Source organism: Schistocerca piceifrons, chromosome 4 (genome assembly GCF_021461385.2).
Source record: "Schistocerca piceifrons isolate TAMUIC-IGC-003096 chromosome 4, iqSchPice1.1, whole genome shotgun sequence".
NCBI classification, from domain to species: domain Eukaryota; kingdom Metazoa; phylum Arthropoda; class Insecta; order Orthoptera; family Acrididae; genus Schistocerca; species Schistocerca piceifrons.
The window spans coordinates 121,112,396-121,136,736 of record NC_060141.1 but is presented as its reverse complement, the minus strand read 5'-3'; the positions used below and the strand labels follow the sequence as shown (position 1 = coordinate 121,136,736).

Here is a 24,341-nt window from a genome sequence, read left to right as displayed (position 1 = left end):
CAAAAATTACAATGTGAAATAATTGATACCATACTGCAACAATAAAGAAAGAGACAGATACCCAATGGCAAAAATTCCATACACCTACAAACATTATATGTTATTATATATTTAATTTATCAGAAATGTTCATTGCAGCATATGCTCCACTACAGAGTAGAAAAGTGTCGTGTAATTCATAGTATTCTTCTAGCTCCACACATGTAATTCAGTATGTATTTATTAACAAATCATTGTACATAGGAATCAGTTGTGGATGTTTGACAAAACACAGCACACTCACTTCTTTCAATTGCTTATTCATACAACTTTCTGTTTCAGAAACAGCAAAATTATGTAGAAACTAAAGCTTTTCTTGAGAGTCCTTGATAGCCATCCTTATCTAGAAACATGTACCAGTCAGGTTACAAGTTTTGTTATGATGTCAGTAAATTGAGACATGAGCTTGTGCACCATAGTTTTCCATGTACCTTGACCTCACCCATAGCAAGAATTAGTAGCTGCCAATTCTTTTTGGCTCATGTACATTAAACTCTTCCAATACATATTACTCTTGTATTACCCATATTCTTAACTTTTTGTTCCTTCAAAAAGTATGTACCATATTTTCTTAGATAAATGTAACTGTGATGAAACTAAAGACATATTTAGTTTTTTATATTGTGATCCCCATCAAATATCAATGAAATATGACAAAAAAATGGCAAGAATAAATGTTTTCATAAGAGATTATTTCTTCTCTCTTCAAAGTTTACTTAGCAGGTACTTTGTGGCTCCTTCCTCCCAAATGTCTTGTGATGGAAAACAGTCCAGGTATGACTGAGCCTCACTGGGTAAATAATCTTTGTTCATTGTAATCATTGTGCCAGTATACATGGATTAGATGCTGACACTACATCTCTAAATTCACAGTTGAAACCAGTGTCCAATCCTCAGTTTATTTTGTCAGTAAATGCTTTCACTTCAATCCTTGGTTTATTTTGTCAATGAATGTTTACACCAAAGGTTAAATTTAAATTTTAGTTTCTACATCAATTAGCCCTCTAATAATCAAACAATGGAAAATCCAGGAAGGAATGTACCGATATTATGAAAAGGAAAGTTGCCACTCACCATATAGCAGAGATGCTGAGTCGCAGATAGGCACAACAAAAAAGACTGTCACAATATAAACTTTGTCAAAAATAGACAACAGACACACAAACACACACACGCACACGCACACATGCAAACGAAACTCGCAAACACAACTGCAACCTCTGGCAGCTGAAGCTAGAAGTGTGGCATCAGGTTGGTCTGTCTCATCTTGGGGTCTGGGTGACTTGACTTTGCAGCCCAACCTTCCAAAACCTGTCTGTCTTTCCTCAGTGATGAAGGAGTTTAAGGTTCCAGAAGCTAGGAAATAATTTTTGGACTTTTATTTCGTCTCTCAGGAATAATAGTACTTTATCTCCTGAAGATAAATGAAGTCCAGCCATATCGCCTCCTTGTCATTTACAGTTTTCTTAAGTGAATTCTCTTTTTTGTAACTTTTCTAACTTTGAGTGTAAGATTAACATGAAGGAAGAAAATGAATATTATTATTATTTCAGTGTTATATGCGGCCTGTCAGAAGAAACAACTAAAGCAGATATTGTGAAGGCTGCTATGGAAGCAGTATGCTTTCAGACACGAGACATCTTAAATGCTATGAATAAAGATTGTGGAATTCCACTAACAAGACTTCTTGTGGATGGTGGTTTAACTGTAAATGATACAATTATGCAGCTGCAGGCAGATTTGTGTGGAATCCCAGTTGGTATGTATCACATCAAACTGTTTTGTGTTGTAAATTATGTCATATTTGTGGATACCCTGAAGCTTAATTTGCATGTGTCTGTATGAGGAAGCTAGTTTTTGCTATTGTGTTGATGTCCAGTAAAGTTTGTAAAATTCAGTTTTGAAGCTTCAGCTCCAACTGTGATGACTAGGTAACTATTCCTGTACAAATCTAGTTGGAGGCAATATGAAACACTACATTCATGTTCGTGAGAAACGCTATAGCATACTGGTTTATATATCCGTAAATGCCCCTTGTGTCAATAAGTTTGTTCCACTCAATATGTGTACTAGTGCTCCATCTACAATGACCCTGTGTTTGAAGGAACAACAGGTTGTATATATTTTGCAATTACAGTTACATATGTCCATTCAGTAAGCACATTGCTATGATATGGAATAAGTCAAGTTTTACAAGGCACAATTACAATGATTTCAGTACACGAAGCATAATAATGATAATTGTAGACAGTTATGTAAGACATTTACATTTGGTGTACATTTAAAATGGGACAAATACACTGAAGGACACATCCAAATTCTTTCTCCATCCTTGTACAATCAGAGTTTGTGTTCTGTCTCTGTCGAACTGGTCATAGAGAGACAGAAACTGTAATTTTCTTTCCTTCCTTAAATCATAATATTAATTACTACGTCTTACTCATGGGTACAGGAGCTGTAAATGATTTGGCAGATATTAGCAAGAGTGAATTGTGAAGGAATGGAAGAAGAAGGTAGATCAATTAATATAGTTGACATTCATTTACATATCTAACATTCATCTTTGCTGTGGCATCTCAAAGAAAATAAATATTAATAAACTCAGTAACACTGTGATTGGTATAAAGCTTTTCAGCACCATTTCAAAATTGAGACAGACTTTAAAAATGTATGAAGTTTATACTATTGTGTAACAATCAATCAGAGCTGTTTTTTTAATGTTTTATTTGCCACTATGGTTTTGAGCGATGGCTCATTCTCAAGTGATATCTAGATATAACCAGATTATTATCAGTGGGTGTACGAGTCCCCCCCCCCCCCCCCGTCCCCTCCTCCCTCTATGGCCCTACCCCCAAAACACACACACACACACACACACACACACACACACACACACATACATACCATATTGTACACCAAGCACAGCATAACCACTTCACATCTGGGCCTGTAGTCCGAGAGTAAGTAATGGATTCTCTGCAGCATTCTGTGTCATCCCACACAATTGGTCAGAGACTAACAGCCAACAGACTTAGGAATTACCTTCACTTGCATAGGCTACCAGTAACACCATACCACAAATGGCCACATTTGGAATGGTTTCATGACTCTGAATCATGGACTGTTGATGAGTGACACCACATTATGTTCACTGGCGAATACAGCGGTGGCCGTGGCCATGGTAGAGGTCCCATTCTTCCACTGTTTTGGAGAGAGACTGGCGTTACTCTTGCTGTCATGGTGGAGGGGGTCCATCAGGTATGACTTCTGGTAGTGATTGAGGAAACTCTGATGGCATAACAATATGTCATTGACATCTGTCACCTCTCATGAACAGTATCAGGGTTCCGTCTTTCAATAGGGTAATGCTCAACAACACATAGTACATGTCTCTATGAACCGTCTGCTTGATGTAGAAGTACTCCCATTGCCAGCAATATCCTCAAACATGTTCCCGGATAGAACATGGGACCAGCTTCCATATCAAATCAGTCCCAGTGCCATTATCCAGGATATCAATGACTTTGTACAACAGTTGTGAGCCAGCTTGCCTCAGGAGAAAAGGCAACAGCTTTATGCCACCCTCCCCATCTGAATCATTCATTTCATTTCCTCCTCATATTCAGAGCGATTCACTTTGATCTTTTATATTTTTTGTGTCAGAAACTGTATGGTTTTTAGTTGTTCTTCAGTTATGACCTAGTTTTGTTTTGTCATACTTATGCAGGAATATTATAATATTGATTTACATCAAAGGTATAAATTAAAAAAAAAAAAAAAAAAAAGAAACAAAAACTATATCATTGACACACAAACCGATATTGTAACAATCATGCACAACCATGATGAAACAAACGTAGATCGTAATTGAAAACTAATATTTAAGATCTTATACCACAAGTAAATCTTGTGGAAGCAACCAAAATTGTACATTTGTATCCAGATACGTGGATGTACATGTCAATAATAGCCTGATTATGTCCAGGTACCACTTGAGAACGAGCCATTGCTCAGAACTGTTAGTGGTAAGTAAAATATACGAAGAGTAGCTGAGATGGATTTTTGTTACAATGTTAGACATTTCATATAATTTGTTGGGGTGCATAGCAGTACACACAAGAAATATTCAAGAGTTCTGAAACTAATAAAAGTTTAAGGATGACAAAGAGATTGTGAAGAAGCTCATAACTTCATTAATCTTTTAAATATAGACAGTACTGGCGAAGAGTAACTATTTGTGTTTAAGAATGGCAACTGAGAACAAAATAATCATTGTAAGTGTTCATTTTTTTGTGCTTTTTGGAATTTAAGGCACCATAGTCAGGTGAGATGGTTAAAATAGAGTGAAATATGTGTTGATGGTGATGGTACACAGAAAAAAAAGCTCACTCTCAGGTTATCTTTCACAAGGTTTCTGTACAAAAAGGTTGTGCCACCTAAAATGTCATCTCTTTGTGGTGCTCTCCCTATTATAGAGAGTTTTGCATACATCACCTTTTGTACTTTCAGTTGCATTTTTGGGGGACTACTGTTAATACCTCCCCCATGAACCATGGACCTTGCCGTTGGTGGGGAGGTTTGCATGCCTCAGCGATACAGATGGCCGTACCGTAGGTGGAACCACAATGGAGGGGTATCGGTTGAGAGGCCAGACAAACGTGTGGTTCCTGAAGAGGGGCAGCAGCCTTTTCAGTAGTTTCAGGGGCAACAGTCTGGATGATTGACTGATCTGGCCTTGTAACATTAACTAAAACTGTGCTGGTACTGCGAACAGCTGAAAGCAAGGGGAAGCTACAGCCGTAATTTTTCCCGAGGGCATGCAGCTTTACTGTATGGTTAAATGATGGTGGCGTCCTCTTGGGTAAAATATTCCGGAGGTAAAATAGTCCCCCATTCGGATCTCCGGGCGGGGACTACTCAAGAGGATGTCGTTATCAGGAGAAAGAAAACTGGCATTCTACGGATCGGAGCGTGGAACGTCAGATCCCTTAATCGGGCAGGTAGGTTAGAAAATTTAAAAAGGGAAATGGATAGGTTAAAGTTAGATATGGTGGGAATTAGTGAAGTTCAGTGGCAGGAGGAACAAGACTTTTGGTCAGGTGAATACAGGGTTTTAATACAAAATCAAATAGGGGTAATGCAGGAGTAGGTTTAATAATGAATAGGAAAATAGGAATGCGGGTAAGCTACTACAAACAGCATAGTGAACGCATTATTGTGACCAAGATAGACACGAAGCCCATGCCTACTACATTAGTACAAGTTTATATGCCAACTAGCTCTGCAGATGGTGTAGAAATTGATGAGGTGTATGATGAGATAAAAGAAATGATTGAGGAAGTGAAGGAGACGAAAATTTAACAGTCATGGGTGACTGGAATTCAACAGTAGGAAAAGGGAGAGAAGGAAACATAGTAGGTGAATATGGATTGGGGTAAGAAATGAAAGAGGAAGCCCCCTGGTAGAATTTTGCACAGAGCATAACTTAATCGTAGCTAACACTTGGTTCAAGAAGGTTGTATACATGGAAGAATCCTGGAGATACTGACAGGTATCAGGTAGATCATATAATGGTAAGACAGAGATTTAGGAACCAGGTTTTAAATTGTAAGATATTTCCAGGGGCAGATGTGGACTCTGACCACAATCTATTGGTTATGAACTGTAGATTAAAACTGAAGAAAGAGCAAGAAGGTGGGAATTTAAGGAGATGGGACCTGGATAAACTGAAAGAACCAGAGGTTGTACAGAGTTTCAGGGAGAGCATAAGGGAACAATTGACAGGAATGGGGGAAAGAAATAGAGTAGAAGAAGTTGGGTAGCTCCGAGGGATGAAGTAGTGAAGGCAGCAGAGGATCAAGTAGGTAAAAAGACGAGGGCTAGTAGAAATCCTTGGGTAACAGAAGAAATATTGAATTTAATTGATGAAAGGAGAAAATATAAAAATGCAGTAAATGAAGCAGGTAAAAAGGAGTACAAACGTCTCAAAAATGAGATTGACAGGAAGTGCAAAATGGCTAAGCAGGGATGGCTGGAGGACAAATGTAAGGATGTGGAGGCTTATCTCACTAGGGGTAAGATAGATACTGCCTACAGGAAAATTAAAGAGACCTTTGGAGAAAAGAGAGCCACTTGTATGAATATCAATAGCTCCGATGGAAACCCCGTTCTAGGCGAAGAAGGGAAAGCAGAAAGGTGGAAGGAGTATATAGAGGGTCTATACAAGGGCGATGTACTTGAGGACAATATTATGGAAATGGAAGAAGATGTAGATGAAGATGAAATGGGAGATATAATACTGCGTGAAGAGTTTGACAGAGCACTGAAAGACCTGAGTCGAAACAAGGCCCCGGGAGTAGACAACATTCCATTAGAACTACTGACAGCCTTGGGAGAGCCAGCCCTGACAAAACTCTACCATCTGGTGAGCAAGATGTATGAGACAGGTGAAATACCCTCAGACTTCAAGAAGAATATAATAATTCCAATCCCAAAGAAAGCAGGTGTTGACAGATGTGAAAATTACCAAACTATCAGTTTAATAAGTCACAGCTGCAAAATACTAACGCAAATTCTTTACAGACGAATGGAAAAACTGGTAAAAGCCGACCTTGAGGAAGATCAGTTTGGATTCCGTAGAAATGTTGGAACACGTGAGGCAATACCAACCCTACGACTTATCTTAGAAGAAAGATTAAGGAAAGGCAAACCTATGTTTCTAGCATTTGTAGACTTAGAGAAAGCTTTTGACAATGTTGACTGGAATACTCTCTTTCAAATTCTAAAGGAGGCATTGATAAAATACAGGAAGCGAAAGGCTATTTACAATTTGTACAGAAACCAGATGGCAGTCATAAGAGTTGAGGGGGCATGAAAGGGAAGCAGTGGGTGGGAAGGGAGTGAGACAGGGTTGTAGCCTCTCCCCGATGTTATTCAATCTGTATATTGAGCAAACAGTGCAGGAAACAAAAGAAAAATTCGGAGTAGGTATTAAAATCCATGGAGTAGAAATAAAAACTTTGAGGTTCGCCGATGACATTGTAATTCTGTTGGTTGGTTGGTTTTGGGGGAAGAGACCAAACAGCGAGGTCATCGGTCTCATCGGAGTAGGGAAGGACAGGGAAGGAAGTCGGCCGTGCCCTTTCAGAAGAACCATCCCGGCATTTGCCTGGAGCGATTTAGGGAAATCACGGAAAACCTAAATCAGGATGGCCGGACGCGGGATTGAACCGTCGTCCTCCCGAATGCGAGTCCAGTGTGCTAACCACTGCGCCACCTCGCTCGGTGTAATTCTGTCAGAGACAGCAAAGGACTCAGAAGAGCAGTTGAACGGAATGGACAGTGTCTTGAAAGGAGAATATAAGATGAACATCAACAAAAGCAAAACGAGCATAATGGAATGTAGTCGAATTAAATTGTGTGATGCTTAGGGAATGAGATGCTTAAAGTAGTAAATGAGTTTTGCTATTTGAGGAGCAAAATACCTGATGATGGTCAAAGTAGAGAGGATATAAAATGTAGACTGGCAATGGCAAGGAAAGCGTTTCTGAGGAAGAGAAATTTGTTAACTTTGAGTATAGATCTAAGTGTCAGGAAGTCGTTTCTGAAAGTATTTGTATGGAATGTGTGAAACGTGGACGATAAATAGTTTAGACAAGAAGAAAATAGGTGCTTTCGAAATGTGGTGCTACAGAAGAATGATGACGATTAGATGGGTAGATCACATAACTAATGAGGAGGTATTGAATAGAATTGGGGAGAAGAGAAATTTGTGGCACAACTTGACTAGGAGAAGGGACCGGTTGGTAGGACATTTTCTGAGGCATCAGGGGATCACAAATTTAGGTTTGGAGGGCAGCGTGGAGGGTAAAAATCATAGAGGGGACCAAGAGATGAATACACTAAGCAGATTCAGAACGATGTAGGTTGCAGTAAGTACTGGGAGATGAAGAAGCTTGCACATGATAGAGTAACATGGAGAGCTGCATCAAACCAGTCTCTGGACTGAAGACCACAACAACAACAATGAAGGTATAAGTATATGGGATAAGTTCACAGATATGTGAGTGGCTTGAAGACTTCTCGCATAATTGAACCCAGTATGTTGTCCTCAGTGGCGAACGTTCATCGGAGACAAGGGTATTGTCAGCAGTGCCCCAGAGAAGTGTGATAGAAATGCTGTTGTTCTCTATATACATAAATTATTTGACGGACAGGGTGGGCAGCAATCTGTGGTTGTTTGCTGATGAAGCTGTGGTGGATGGTAAATTGTCAAAGTTGAGTGATGGTTTGATGATATAAGAAGACTTAGACAAAATTTCTAGTTGGTGTGATGAATGACAGCTAGCTCTAAATGTGGAAAAATGTAAGGTAATGCACAGTAAGTAGGAAGAAAAGTATTTGTGTGGAATGTAGCTATGTATGGATGTGGAACATGGACAATAAATAGTTAAGAGAATAGATACTTTCAAAATGTGGTGCTGCAGAAGAATACTGAAAATTAGATGAATAGATCATGTATCTAATGAGAAGGTACCGAATAGAATTGGAGAGGAGAGAAATTTGTGGCACAACTAGACCAGAAGAAGGAATCTGTTGGTAGGACACATTCTGAGGCATCAAGGGATCACCAATTTAGTACTGGAGGGGAGCGTGGAGGGTAAAAATCATATAGGAAGGCCAAGAGATGAATACACTAAGCAGATTCAGAAGGATGTAGCCTGCAGTAGGTACTCAGAGATGAAGAAGTTTGCACAGGATAGAGTAGCATGGAGAACTCCATCAAACCAGTCTCTGGACTGAAGACCACAACAACAACAACAACAACAACAACAACAATAGGAAGATCAAACCTGTAATGTTTGGCTACAGAATTACTACTGTCCTGCTTGACACAGTTAAGTTGTTTAAATATTTTAGTGTAATGTTGCAAAGTGATATGAAATGGAATGAGCATCTGAGAACTGTGGTAGGGAAGGCGAATGGCCACCTTCAATTTATTGGAATAATTTTAGGAAAGAGTGGTTCACATGTAAAGGAGATTGCATATAGGATGCTGGTGGACCTAGTCTTTAGTACTGCTTGAGTGTTTGGGATCCATACCAGGTCGGATTGAAGGAAGACATCAAAGAAATACAGAGGTGGGCTGCTAGATTTGTTACCAGTGGGTTTGAACAACATGTAACTGTTATGAAGATGCTTTGAGAACCCCTGTGGGGAGGGAGACATTATTTTCAAGAAACACTATTGAGAAAATTTAGAGAACTGGCATTTGAAGCTGACTGCTAAACGACTCTACTGCTGCCAACATACATTGCACGTAACGATCATGAAGATAAGATGATAAATTAGGGCTCATACAGAGGGATATAGACAGTCATTTTTCCCTTGCTCTACTTGTGAGTGGAGAGTGGAACAGGAAAGGAAATGACTGGGTACCCTCCACCATGCACCGTATGGTGGCTTGTGAAGTATCAATGTAGATGACCATTCCCCCCCCCCCCCCCCCCAATAGTTTTTTTTTTACGCAGTCTGTTATTGTGAATGATAGTAGTTACTCCTCTTCTCTCTGTAACTTGGAGAAACAAAATCCTAAACCACATTAGTTGGTACTGAACTAATGAACCCAGCAAGATAGATCCAATTTACCCCAAAGAAACTGCTTCCCTGTTACCAATTAGACAACCATACTTCAGCAGCTATCAACTAGTTACCTCCAAACCATAAACTCAACTGGTCTAAAAAACCAATCTTATGCTGAGTTTGAAGTACAAGAAACAAAGGCACAACATTATTTGCACTTTCTAGCAATGATTGGTTTATGAAATGGCTGCTGTTGATTTCTTAACAGCCAGCTTTGATGCTGTGGATGTTCATTACTGTCTATGGCATGTACTCCAGATTTATGTATAATTTCACTGTTCAGAAAAGCTGGAAGCTTCTGCTTCCCCCATAAACTTCTTTAACATTAAAATAAAATTTTCATATTAATTTCAGTTTTAATAACAATCTTTATATTTATTAATCAAACAATGGAAAATCCAGTATGGAATGTAACAGTATTATGAAAAGAAAAGTTGGCACTCACCATATAGTGGAGATGCTGAGTCACAAACAGGCACAACAAAAAGACTGTCACAAATAAATGCCACAAATATTTTGTGCCTAACTGCGACTCAGCATCTCAACTATATGGTGAGTGGCAACTTTCCTTTTCATTATATTTTAATTTATTATTTAGCTAAACATTTTTCTGTAGGTAAGGTGCTACAGCAGCTTTGTATGTGGTACACTATACTTATTTTGGCCTGTTGCACACTGTACAAAGAGGGTTTGGCTGTGTCACAGGGGAATCTCAGTACACATGATTTATGAACAATTCTGTAAAGCCTTGCTAGATTACCAGTAGTTGCTGGAGTATGGTGGTAAATACATTGCTTGACAATAAATGTTTAGTAGGTGATGTCTCAGGTGAATACACATGTCAGAAGAAGCAGTGAGACCATTATTCTACACAGAAGACTTCCTCATTTCTCATCATATGTGACCATGCTCTGGCACATGGAATTATGGCATCAAGAAGTGTGTGATGATGATGATCAGATTGTCTCAGTACATAGGAGTCCAAATTAATCTTTGCTCCATTGGTGCCTCACACTGCCACATTTTTTGTGTGTTTTGCTGCTCAACAATGCATGTTGCTTGATTGTAGTCAGCATGATAGTATACAACATAGAGCCAAGTGTGAAGAATGGGTTGAAGCGAGATGTGTGTGTATAGCTTTCTGTTGTCTCACTTTTCCTACTAAGCAAATCTTTGAGGTTTGATTATCTCTGGACAGTGTAAGCCTAAATTGTAGAATGCATGATGGAAGCCTGGTCCACAGCAGACAGCATCAAATTGTTGATGTAAATTGATACAGTATTTCAGTCTCAAACTAACTCTACTGGTGAAGCAGTACAGTCTGTTGCGAGCATGCGAATAAAATGATGGACGTCACATGTTGTGAACACTGTGTGTAATCCACTGCATGCTAGCTGCTTTGTACGTTTCTCTTCTGTCCACTGGTTCCTAGCACCCACAAGTGTTGCAGCAGCATGCTCTGCACAAATAGAAATGTTAAGCTGTGAATAATGTATTTCCTTTAGACATATCAATCTGCCATATTCAAACCTGCTCACATTGCTGTGATATACTGTGCTGCTACAAGACCAAGTATGAGTGTAACATAAACATCATTATACATTCTAAACTTTTGATGCAGTTATTTTTCTGAGAAAAATTTTCTTATCAAGTATGCAGAGAATGTGGCAATTGATATGGTAACATACTTGTAAGATAGCTGCTACTAATTATTTGTTTACACTGTTGCTGTAGTGCTTACAGTAGAGTGCTTTATATTCAGTGCCGAAGATATTATTCAGCTTCAGAAATTTATTAAATTATTTTTCGTAGTCTGTAATGTATACAGTACTTGTGTGTACTTTCTCCTCCTATCATATTCATATAAAATTTAAGTTTATTTTAAAACCTTGTTAGTATTTCAGGTTGTCTTTATTTTCATTAAACATGATGATTAGTACCAAAATATAACCTCTGCTTTTCCATGTCTCTTAGCTTTATGAAAAAATGTTCTTTTCCTTTCTTAAAGAAAATAGGATATTCTAGCAACTAATTCATTTTCAGACTTCATTCATAAAATATTTCTTATCACTTTTTTGTAGAAGTAGCAAAACTAAAAATTTTTTGGTATCATGATCAGTGTTATACGATTCCCAAATAAGTCCTATGACATGCAACCACTCGGTATATATACAAATGGGCAACTAACTGTAGTACAACATGTCAACATGTTTATTGCAAGTTATTTTCTTCTTCTGCTGCTACTGCTTCTACTACTACTACTGCTACTACTACTACTGGTCGCTGGCTAAATGTGACAGTCTGACCATTGCAGCGATGGTCCTCACCTAGTGAAGTACACTAAGCTGTGTTGCTCTGATCGCCACTCATTCAGCATTTAGTAATTATTTCTAAATTATAATTGACAAAAATTCGTTAAATGCGTTTTATAAACAAATTTTACCCTAATTACTGAGGGAGCTTGCGCACTAAAACAGACCGATGACCTCAGCAGTTTGGTCCCTTAGAACTTCCACAAAATCACTTCTACAAATAATCAAGAAAATATAGGGTTCTGCTGTATCATACACAATTTTCTTCTTCAACATCCATACATGTTTTGCTGAACTTTCACCATGCTCAGTGTTGTAACAGGCAAAAATTTTGCGTGATAATGTCAAGTTTTGGGCTTATGTTAATTACATTCACAACATTATTAACAGAATATATATCTTAATACTACATACTGATTTTTGTGTAGTTGTCTTTGTCTGCAGTACAGCTGATATTTTGCTGCAGTTTGTCATTTGCAACTAATCGGGATCTCTTGCTCCTTTTACTGTCGAAGATGCATCTGGCACGTGCTTTCACATTCTCAGTTCATTTGATAATAGGCTAGGTGGTGCTTTGGTAAGACAACAGGTTCACATTTTGGGGAAATGAGGTTAAATCCACCATGTGACCATCCAGATTCATGTTTAAGTTGATTTATGTTAATTGCTTAGATGAATGCCAGGAAGGTTCCTTTGGAAGGGATGTGGTTAATTTCCTTCCCTACTCTTCTTCGATCAACATCTGCCCTTCACAAACTACAGCAAAATGCAGGATGCAGGGTACTTCCTGTTGTACCACATATTAGAGCCTCTTTCCATTTCATTTGTGTATGGAGTGGAGGAAGAATGAGTGTTTCAGTGCCTCTGCGTTTGCTGTAAATAGTCTCACCTTTTCTTCATGGTCACTATGGAAGTGATATATAAAGGAGGCAGCAGAATATTGTTGACACAGCAAAGGGGAATAAGACTTGGCCATAAAGAATTGTATAATGAAGTGTTAGCGCAACACAGATACGTAACAGTATATTCTTTATTCATATTTAAATTAGTTTCATTTTTAAGGGTGGACCAACTTAATTAATTAGACCTCCCCAGATAACCACGCACATTACAGCACCCACTTCTGAGGCATGAGGAGGTGCACCAATCCTGGATCAAATCTGCCTAGCAGATTAATAATGAGGGCTGGTGTGCTGTCCAGCCTGGCATTTTCCACATCCAACTAGCTGAATACCAGACTGGTACACACTTACACTTTCAAACACAGTTGTGTGATTCGCAAACATTTAGAAAATATTCTCAAACTTGCACATGAGAGAACTCTAGATGCAGAGAGAAGGTGTACGAAAGCTCTGTCCTTGGAGGGAGGGGGGAGGGGGGGGGGGGGAGTGGTGGCTCAGGAATGGCAAGCGATCACCCACTACCATAACCAGCATCAAATCCAAAATAACATGCCAACCCTGTGGAGATGCAGGGTAAGTCCAGGCAGAAAAAGAAGAATAACCAACCTAAGTTCAGAATTAAAAGGAGAGAATGATAGATCCAAGCCCATGCATTAGTGGTTTGATTTGGTTTAACATGCTACCAAACTCTCTAAGAACGCATAAAGGTACTGATTTGAACATATGAATTTTAGTACCTGGTGGGCAATATGAACCAGTGACTATATAAATTAGGAAAGATTTATACTCACTGGAGTGGGAGGCATTCAGCAGCAGGCACATTTCAAGGTAGACTGTTGGATATTGTTAAGCTATCTGACGAAGTCATTACAACACACACACACACACACACACACACACACACACACACACACACACACACACAGTGTATGATCACTGTCATCTCCAGGTGCTGAGGCATGAGGCAGTCAGGTCTCAGGGCCTGGAGACAACAGTAGTCATATGCAAGTGAGCAGTGTGTGTGTGTGTGTGTGTGTGTGTGTGTGTGTGTGTGCCACTCAACACCTCCTTTAAAAGGTGAGCAGCGATCTATCCTAATTCATATTGTTGCTGTTCTAGCCCAAATTTTCCATTGTTTGAAATGTACAAAATAGGTATAAGACCTGCAAAGAACATATGTAACATATTTTGTAAGTATAATTATTGTAATACTATTATTTGTGACATTTGCAAAAGCCATCATTTTGGTGGGTCCATGAAAATAAAATTTAAATAAACAAAGTATATTTTTTGATTCTTCAGTTTATACTTGTTCTTCAAACTTCATATGTAGGCTTTCGCAGGATAGTTGTTGTCAGTTCAAGTTTTTCAGCATCACTGTGACAGTTGCCATACATTAAATAAACCTGTGACCATTTGTGCCACACTTCTTCGTACATGTTCAGTAACCCTCATTAATGTTATATGGAATGGGCTTCACACACTTGAGTAATATTCTAGAATGGGTCACACAAGCGTTTATTAAGCATTCTCTTTTGTAGAACGACTGTGTTTCCCCCGGTATCCTGACAATCAACTGATGCCAGCCATCTGTTTTATTTGTGAGTGGCCCAATGTGATTATTCCATTTCATATCCATACAAATTGTTGCATCCAAGCAATTGTATTAGTTGATTGATTACAGTTGTGACTCATTGATATTGCAGTCATAGGGTACTACGTTTTTGTGTCTACTGAAGTGCCCAATTGTACATTTCTGAACATTTCAGGGAAATTATGTATCTTTCTTACACTTAGAAACCTTATCAAGATCTGATTGAATATTTGTACGGCTTTTCTGACAATACCTCATTATATTATCCACTTAATCAGCAGAAGGTCTGAAATGATTATTGTCTGCCATGTCATGAATACACAATATGGACAGCAAGCATCCCAACACTCTTCCCTTGGACATGCCTAAACTCGGTTTTTGGTCTGTTGATGGTTCCACATGATCATACTTTCATTAATAAGTATGGGTATGGTCCTGAATTAAATCCTTTTTGGAAGTCAAGAAATATTGCCTTTACCTAACTGCTTTGTTCCTTGGTTTTCAGAATGTTGTATGAGATAAGCACGAGCTGAGTTTTGGATGACTTGTGCACCTCTCTGATGAACTCATTGCTGTTGTAATGTTAGACCTCAATCTACTTTCCTTTCTACTTCATTTGACAGCTCTTCCTTATTGGACTAACACTGATGTCCTTAGTCATACAGGAGAAGGTACTTCCTAGCCTATGTACATGTCTGCATTCTTAATTTTTCATGTACATTATACACATTCTCTTAGTTTGGATTTATTCACGTGTGAAAATTCTCAGGGTGAAAAATTTTGCAAATTAATAATGGCACAACAGAATATGCAGCACACTAATAAATGCTCCACCCAGCTTTCGGTGATGTTTCACAGCACACACCTGCTCTGAAGTGATGAATAATATTTCTCGACTAAAAAAATGGTAATAGAAACGAGCTGCGCTAAATGTATTTACAGGGTGAAAAATATTTTCAGTTTCAACTCTGGCTAATTATCAAGTGAGAGAGATTCATAGAACAAATACTCTGTTATATTGTCAATTTTATGTACAGTTTTGCACCACCAAGTCCACACTAGTTACAGTTTAAAATACAACATTCACTAGGTTTTGGCTGCACAGCACATCATGTGGAAATTAAGTTACTTTAAATAAAGCTACAATTAAAAAAATAAAAAAAAATAAAAAAAAAAATAAAAAAAAGTGGAATTTGCACAGTCATCATTCAAGTTCATTATATAATACTTTACGATACTTCGTGATCTTTTAATTCTTGATAATTGCGATTATTCACATGTCAGATATTCGTTCAATCACCCAAGTTACAAAACAATTGCAATTGGTATTAAATTATGAAAAAAACATGATCTCAATAAGAATAAAAATTGTTATGGAAATAGTAAAGTGTTTTACAGAAAACTTTATCCTTGTTTCTGGAAAGCTATAAATTTCTTTAAATTCCTTCATTGGCTGTTCATTACTACTTATGAACACAGGACATTGCTGATTTTTGAAAGTTCTAAATAATGTGTTTTGTGTGGTTTTCTATATCTCTAAGTTTACTACAGATATGATGCTGAAATTAACACTGTTGTTGGCTGAAATTAACACTATTGTTATCTACTGGCATAATGAACTGTCACACCAGGTTCTGTTCCATTTGTCATATGGCAAACGTGGAATTTAATTTAGTATAATGTATGTAACATTCCAAGGCGTGGATGGTAGTGACATCTCACGGCTGAAACTGTTAGCTGGCTCACGTGAGAAAACATGTAACAATGGAGATATGACTCATTGCAACTATGAAGGTAATTGCTGTCTTGTTCCGTTTGGGTGGTGTAAGTGGCTATGCCACAATAGGTATACTACCACAGATAATTTTTCTGTTCTCTGTCTATGGCTTGCTATAAAAGTTTGACAGGAAATGTAAATCTTCATAAAATATGTGTTGCAGTCAGACCACTGATGACTGAGGCAACTGCTTTAGGAGCTGCTATAGCTGCTGGAAGTGCAGAAGGGATAGAAGTATGGGATTTGCATGAGGTTCAGTCTGTTCCCAGTGATGTGTTCAAGCCATCAATATCAGAGGACGGTAAGTATACCTATAAATTTCAAACAAACTCTCTCTCTCTCTCTCTCTCTCTCTCTCTCTCTCTCAAAAGCTAATAAACACCTTGACTTTACTGTATGCGTGCCTTTCCTCAGTTTTTTGTCGTTGTTTCCATTCTTTAACTCGATTATTGTAGAACTCATTGAATGATACAATACAGTACTCAGTGATCATAATGAGATTTTGGGCTAACTAGGTTCTCTAAAAGGCATATTAGTTAGAAAACAAATGTATAGTTTTGTAGCCAGTGAATTTATTTTCATGCCTTCTTTATTGAATTAGATTATATTTCCTAGTTTGAAAGCATGAATAATTTATATTGCATTTCACCTATGTGTTTACATAACTTTATCTTACTGTTGTTGTAAAAAGTGTATTATCAACAATTTTTCCCAAACAAGAAATATTACACCTTTAATGAGGTTGTAATACATTAATTCCATACATCAGATGGAACAAATTTGGTTTTAGTTAAGAAAAAAAAAGCCGTCCAGGTAGTAGTTACAAACCACAAATATCGCATAAATTTTCAGTTTATTATTCCATAAGAGATAGTGTGTATTAAGTTTGAATATAGAATTCTGGTCAGTGAGCAGAATGACAGGAAGTTTGCAGTCATACTATGGTGGAGAGTATCAGTTAAATAATACAGTATCGGTAGTAACGTTACCTGGCATAACAGTGGCCATGACATCACTTGCGAGCAGAAGACCAGAGAGGACGGAGACAAAGTCAGTCTGCATTGTGAACTTTTCAGAAGTCATATGCTGTAATACAATATCATATGGAACGCATATAATGGAGGTGAAATACAGACACAATAATGAAGCTTCGTGTGAATTTATTTTGTCGTGATTGATGTTGGAGATTTCCAGGTGGTGCAGACGTGGCATCATCGAGAAAGAAGCCTGTGGCCTCAAGATATAGTAATGTGGTCAAGTCAGATGGTTAATATAAACAAGTAACAGTGGCCTCAAAAACTTCTAGGCTGCAATGTCCACCTCCAGAAATTCACTGAACAACAGCAGGTGCACTACATTCGAAATGCTTGTCAAAAAGTTTTGCAACACCTTTCACATCTGTTACCAATGTCTCATTTATTAATGCTACCTGCTCCCTCTTCAAGTCTGGTTCTAGCAGTCTCGTCCTTCACTGTATTCCATATTGCATATATTTTGTTATCTCATTTGATTATCTTTTTCTCATTGCATTTGCTTGATGTTCATATTACTGTATTTAATATTTTTCAGTATGCATCAACATCAAACCTGTTTGTGACTGACAGATACAATTTCCTGTTTGGTTTGCAGATGTCTTTATTCTTTGAGTTGTCCATGGTTTCTTTGTAGACTTTAGTCTAATCTGGGGTATTTTGGGGGGGGGGGGGGGGGGGGGGAATAGTACTCAAATAAACTAAGGGCTTAAATAATAAAAGTGTTGTATTATTCATTTGTGCCATCTTGAACTCAGATCTAATAGATTTTATATCCTGTTCAGTATTCAAATTAACAAAATGAATTGCACATCATGATCTGAGAGATGATTGACTATTGGTTTTGTGATATAATGTTGTTCATTAGATGTTTCTACAAAGATATCAATGGCTGTTAGTGAAACATTAGCTGCCCTAGTTGCAAGTTTATGGTAGGAATTAAGTTGAATGATAATGTTACCAAACTGGGATTAATTCTTACTGGAAGAGTTTTTAAGAAAATGTACATCAAAATCACTAGCAACCACTATTCTTTTGTTATTTTTACTTTAAAATGGGTCAACAGAGCTTCAATGTGGTTTATGAGCAGATTAAAATTACTTGCAGGTGCTGAGTATATGCTTACTATTATGATTGATTTATTATGAAATATGTGTTTCTGCCGGGCATGCTTCCATATGCTTCTCTTGACAAAATTTATGTGAATTAGGACACTTTCTGATGAATTGAGGTGCTATTCTAAATCGTTAATACTTAAGGAATTCAATAGATAGAATTACTTTCAAACACAAACTGAAATCATATCCTCTGATAACTCTTTCTAGAAATGTATTGTAAAATTGATTTGTTTGGCATCAAAGTGACAGATCACAATTATGATACATGGAACATGCAGCTGACAAACTAATACCCTAATCTTTCTCTATCTCTTCTTGGTTTTTTATACATCATAAGGAAAGTTGTGGCTGAATATAAATAATTCCATCCATCTGGTGTCTGTCCACATCTACTGCTGACTGTTGCAGGTTTTCATGGAGGCCATTCGTCTACCTCCAACTTGTCCTTCCCAGTGTCTCCTCCTGTGTGGAGGCCACCTGTAGTCTTCCATCCAGTTGAATTTTCTCATTTTGAGAAAACAATTGGAACAATCTGTTTTACTTGCTGTAGGGGTGCTGGTGGTCATTGACAGTTGGTGACGTGCACCCTTACTGCTGAATTGAGATTGTGAGAACATGTGTATTTGCGTTTATAGAAATATTTATAATGCTGGGAACTGAGTTCCAAAAGATGAGGTTTAAGTAATATTAGATATAGGTAAAAGGAAATTAGGTTCTATTTGGATTGATGTGAGAATTTATTTTGGAGGGTGTTGCGGGGGCACCAAATGGCTGCTTGTGACGTCAAGAGCAAGTTGGGGCTCAGAGTCTGCAGAGCAGTGCTGTGTGCCACGGAGCTCCATCCACGACAAAGTTCTGCAGTCGTGGGACTTGGTAACCCAGGGAGACATAACATCGAACTGAATTTGACTCAGAAGCATAATGAAAGTCTGTACTTGTAATTGGCTGTAAGAAGTTATTGTCAATCAGAAGTTAAACCAATTTATAATTGGATAAATAAACCCTTGTTTGTGAACCTACTAGCACCTGTTACTACATTTCAGTAGTCATTTCACAGGAGAAGTCTGGTGTGAAGGTTAGGTCCCTCCAAAATGAGTAAGATGATCATAACGAGGAAAGAACCCCTGCATTGCAAAAAATTAAAAAAAAGATGAAGTCAAGATTGCATAAATATTTCTTTATTTAAAACAGCCAGTTTCAACATACTCTGCTGTCATCTTGAGGTCTTAAAGTCATCTGTGCCACAAGTCCAGCTCACTTTAGCTGCTCTTGCTTCTGACGATTCCTGCTATATATTCATCTCGGTACTGTTTATCTAGGTCATGGTTGTGACTGATCCTCAATTCACCTTTGACTGGCTAGAACATCTTCCACAATACTTTTGTCTCAAATATAATCTCACATCTCACAGCCATAAAGTACAGTGGGTTGAGTCAGTGGTTTATGTGATCAAATCTTGAACTTTCTCAAGAGAACCAAATGTGTTAGGATGTAGGAGGATCAGTTTCCTGCTTGGATCCTGGCATTCATCCCTGATCTATATAACAAGTTTTCTGTGAAAAGTGCTCCCAGGTATTTAAATTCCTGAACTCTCTTGTAGGACTTGTCATGCCCACATAAAATGCTGTGCAGAAATTCCAGCGAGTTGATATGTGACGTGGCTGGTTTCACAGGTGGCTCTGCTTCTGATGTGATAGGATAAGCCTGTGACAAGAGTAGAGTAGAATGTGCTGGGAAAGTGAATTGAGCAGTCCTTGCACCAAGGTCTTGCATAGGGATATGACCCTTGTTACAAGGGAGTGGAAGTGGGAGTGGCATAAGGATGGACCAGGATTGTTGTGTAGTATGGGTGGGTGACAGAATACCACATGAGGATGGGTGGCAAGGAACAGAGGTGGGGTTCAATAGCACCAAGGCTGTGGGCATGAGGAATGTTGGTTTGTAGGAGGTGGCGTCACCAGTGACAAGTAGGGATCCATGGTATATTTCCTTTTGCTGCTGCTTCTTTTAGTTTCAATGTCAATTTCCCCTTCTGTGGTAAGAATTTTACAAGGTCTTCTGTGTTCTACCTTCCATTTTTTACTTTTTCTCTACTTAACTTTTAACACCCTTTCCGGAGGTATGTGGCACCAGATGTTTATGCACAGGTCACATAGTTCCCATAAATTACAGTTCTGTGTTTAGTGGGTGCACAGCTCCCAGTAGTGACCCAGATGTGTTCCATTGGGTTCAGATCAGGCAAATTTGGTGGCCATAATGTCGACGTGAGCTTGTGATGGTGCTTTCCTGCATTGTCCATTATGCCCTTGGAGTCTTGATGATCAAAGTGTTGTAGAACGGCTCCCAGTAGTGACCCAGATGTGTTCCATTGGGTTCAGATCAGGCAAATTTGGTGGCCATAATGTCGACGTGAGCTTGTGATGGTGCTTTCGTGCATTGTCCATTATGCCCTTGGAGTCTTGATGATCAAAGTGTTGTAGAACGGCTGTAAATTGATTTCCAGGATTTGTACTAATGATGTACAGACACAAATTTTCATGTGAGGAAGCTTTTTTTCTTGTTTATTGTCACCACAAACATTACAGTTTCCAGATCCAATTTAATGTCAGACATCATATGCAAGTGGATACCATCACTCTCTATACATGAAAGTGCATTAACAACATAATCACACTATGGAGTCATAGTTCTTTTTGAACACAATATTAACAGAACACAATGGCTGCGTGGTATTGAAATAGTGCACACACTAGTTTTTGATAAAGTCACAGAAATGAATAAATATCCAAGTAGTAAAAATTATGGTGCTGGTTCAAAATATCATAGATCCACAAATATATTCATCAAAAATTATTCATACAAAATCATGCATCTCATCGAAGTTCACATATTGAGTCACACAGATATATTAAGTGAATATCACTGGTAACATACTTATGTACAGTTTACGAGACAAACTCTCATGACTATATTACATAATCGCTGCATGTTTGATAGCTAACTGCGGGCATTTTGCTCACGAGAGTAACGAGGAGATGTCAGCGTAGTGAGTGACTCCCACAGAATGACTATTTTGGGGTGGAGTGAGCTACTGTATGTAAAGATTGGAATACTAGCATACTATGATTTTGTAATCTACATTTTGGTTTGAAAAATGCCTAGGTTAGATTTTGCTAATTCACTAAATGTTATGACAGTTCTGTTGTTTATAAAATATGTGTTTTTAGGGAAAAAAAAGATAATGGAACCATATTATGCACCTTTGCTACTGTGAAATGATTCTCTTTTACTGAACATGTGCACATCACTCTGTTGGAGCCATGCAACCATAAATATTAACTCTCTCCACAAAGTTGGGAAACTGAAACAAACGAAATACTTTTTGAACAGCAACAACATGCTGCTGCCAGCCATCCAAGAAACAGGGTGTGCTAGTGACCTAACAGTAGATTGTGAGAACTATCAATTTTTTTAAAGGTAAACCGGTAGTTAGAGTTTTCATCTCAAGTCTATGAATTTTAATAACGGCCTTCTTAATTCAATAAAGTATTATCCAAAATGTTGATTTTTAATCCTTCAGTGAAAGACACTGTTATAACAATAAAATTCAAGAATAAATATTGCTAAATATTCTGTTGCCCAGCACCAACAAATGAAGACAAGAGAAACTGAGGCAAAGTAGAAAACTTTTGGGAAGATCTGGAAAGCAGCCTGTTGAAAGTTCACAAAAGAATGTAAGAAAGGAACTACAACAAATGGTCAAGATTAGTAGATATTTACAAGTCATTTTATCCTAAAATCATGACAACACACTTTAGAAAAATACATATAAAGTAAAAAACATGGATATCACCAAATCCCAACTTGGGAGAGTTTCAGATTGATCGTATCACTATTTAAAGATATAATTTTCAAGAAATCAGGAACATTAGAGTCAAGAGAGAAATGGAAGTTAATTCAATCACTACCCAACTGAGACCCCACATGAGATTTATTCCAAAACATAAAATCATGAAACAAACCAATAAGATAAACGGAATTAATAATGAAACTATGAAACAAAAGGAATGCAATTTTCAAAAGATGCAGAAGGAAGTGAAAACTGATCCAACAACTTTACAGAAACAAATATATTGCATTTGAAACAGCTCCAGAGAACAAGCAAAGAAAACACAGATGGTGGAATGGTTCAAATGGCTCTGTGCACTATGGGACTTAACATCTGAGGTCGTCAGTCCCCTAGAACTTAGAACTACTTAAACCTAACTAACCTAAGGACACCACACACATCCATGCCCAAGTCAGGATTTGAACCTGCGACCGTAGCGGTCGCGTGGGATGGTGGAATAATAAATGTAATGAAGCACTTAGAAAAAAAAGAGGGCTTGGAACAGCTAGTATAGCAGGCAAAGAAGCAGTAATTGGAAAATCTGTCTGTTTGAGAAGAGAACAGATAAAAGTATTACGACACAAAAGATATACTTTGAAAATAAATAACTTAAAAGTGTAGAGGCATATTAAAACAAAAAGTAATACAAAGACTATTACATAACATTCAAGAACTATATCTCAGGGCACATTCTGCAAATGCTATGCTTCAGCCAAGTGAATGGAAAATCTGCACTTAACAGTGAAGAAAACTTTAAGTAATGGCAGCTTATTTCAAAAAGCTATTGAACTGTGAAAAATCGACCAAACAGCTGTTATTCCATGATAACATTCAAAATGAAAATTCAAAGTATAATTAAAGTTTACTTCAAACAATTAAAATTCAACAAAGCCACAGATGAAAGTGGCCTCACAACAGAAATCCGAAAAGATAGTGAAAATTTGGGTGTCACAATTATAGAAAAAAAAAAAAAAGATAATGTAGGGGTCACTGAAACAATTCCAAAAAATTGGAAGATTGTGTTAATGAAACAAACTCTTACTGAAAGCTCTTCTGGATATGTTAAATCCTCAGTTAGATAAACAGATTGGAGAGTATTAAGTGGAGTTTAGAAGTAACAGATCCTGTCCAAAGCTAATTCTAAACCTTAAATAAATAATTGCAAATATGTAAATATCAAATAAAATGATAGTGTTAATATTTGTCAATTGTAAAATGGCCTATGATTCAGTAGACAGAGGCTCCAAAGGAATTTGTGCTAGATAGGAAAACTTTGGAAATAAGCGAGCAAACTCTTACAAACACGATATCTAAAGTTAGCTTTCTTGGAACAACTTCTTGTCCCTTTCAACTTCTATCAGGAGTAAAACAAGGAGACAGCATGTCACTGTTATTATTCAACTCTGTGGTGGAAAAAAGTTATAAGAGAATGGAAAATAGAGGAAGACAAACAAAAAGCTGATAATTACCTAAAGTTGGGTAAGTTGAAAGAAGCAATAAATTGTTTTGCCTTCGCAGACAGTCTTGTTATAAGGAGATAGAGCCTGGGAAAATGCAAAGAAAAGACTAGAACTTCTGAAGAAAATAGCTGAGAAGGCAGGTCTACAAATATAGTTTGGAAAGACAGAATATATGACCAATGAAAATAAATCACCAAGAAACTAAAAAACCAATTATGGTGTCATCTATATAATAAACAACTTTAAATATATGGCTGAAAATATAAACATAAAAAGTGAAAAAGAAGCAATTAAAATAAGGACTGAAAAAATGAAAAGAAGATACGTGAAAGTGAGAAATCAAAAAAAAAAAAAAAAAAAAAAAAAAAAAAATGTTTTTCTAAGGATATTAAATACTGACTTTACAGTACAGTTGTAAAACCAGAAGTCTTGTGCAGGTCAAAAACACTACTGTAACCCAGACGCAAAAGACACTAGAAGATTGAGAGAAGACACAAAGAAGAATCGAGCGAAAAATATTAGGTCCAATCAAGAACAAAGACAGCAATGGTGTTTAGAGACCAAATAAGGAAATATT

General features: G+C 37.6%; 1 protein-coding gene across 4 annotated transcripts in view; it reads left to right on the top strand.

Annotated features, from left to right (window-relative positions):
• Positions 1 to 24,341, top strand: part of LOC124794696 (glycerol kinase-like) — a 164,887-nt gene that overhangs the window by 97,007 nt on the left and 43,539 nt on the right. For all 4 annotated transcript variants that reach the window (XM_047258261.1, XM_047258259.1, XM_047258258.1 and 1 more), the window contains 2 exons: positions 1,593 to 1,798; positions 16,430 to 16,567. In XM_047258261.1, the coding sequence (XP_047114217.1) occupies positions 1,593 to 1,798; positions 16,430 to 16,567 (344 nt within the window). The remainder of the gene's footprint in view (positions 1 to 1,592; positions 1,799 to 16,429; positions 16,568 to 24,341) is intronic.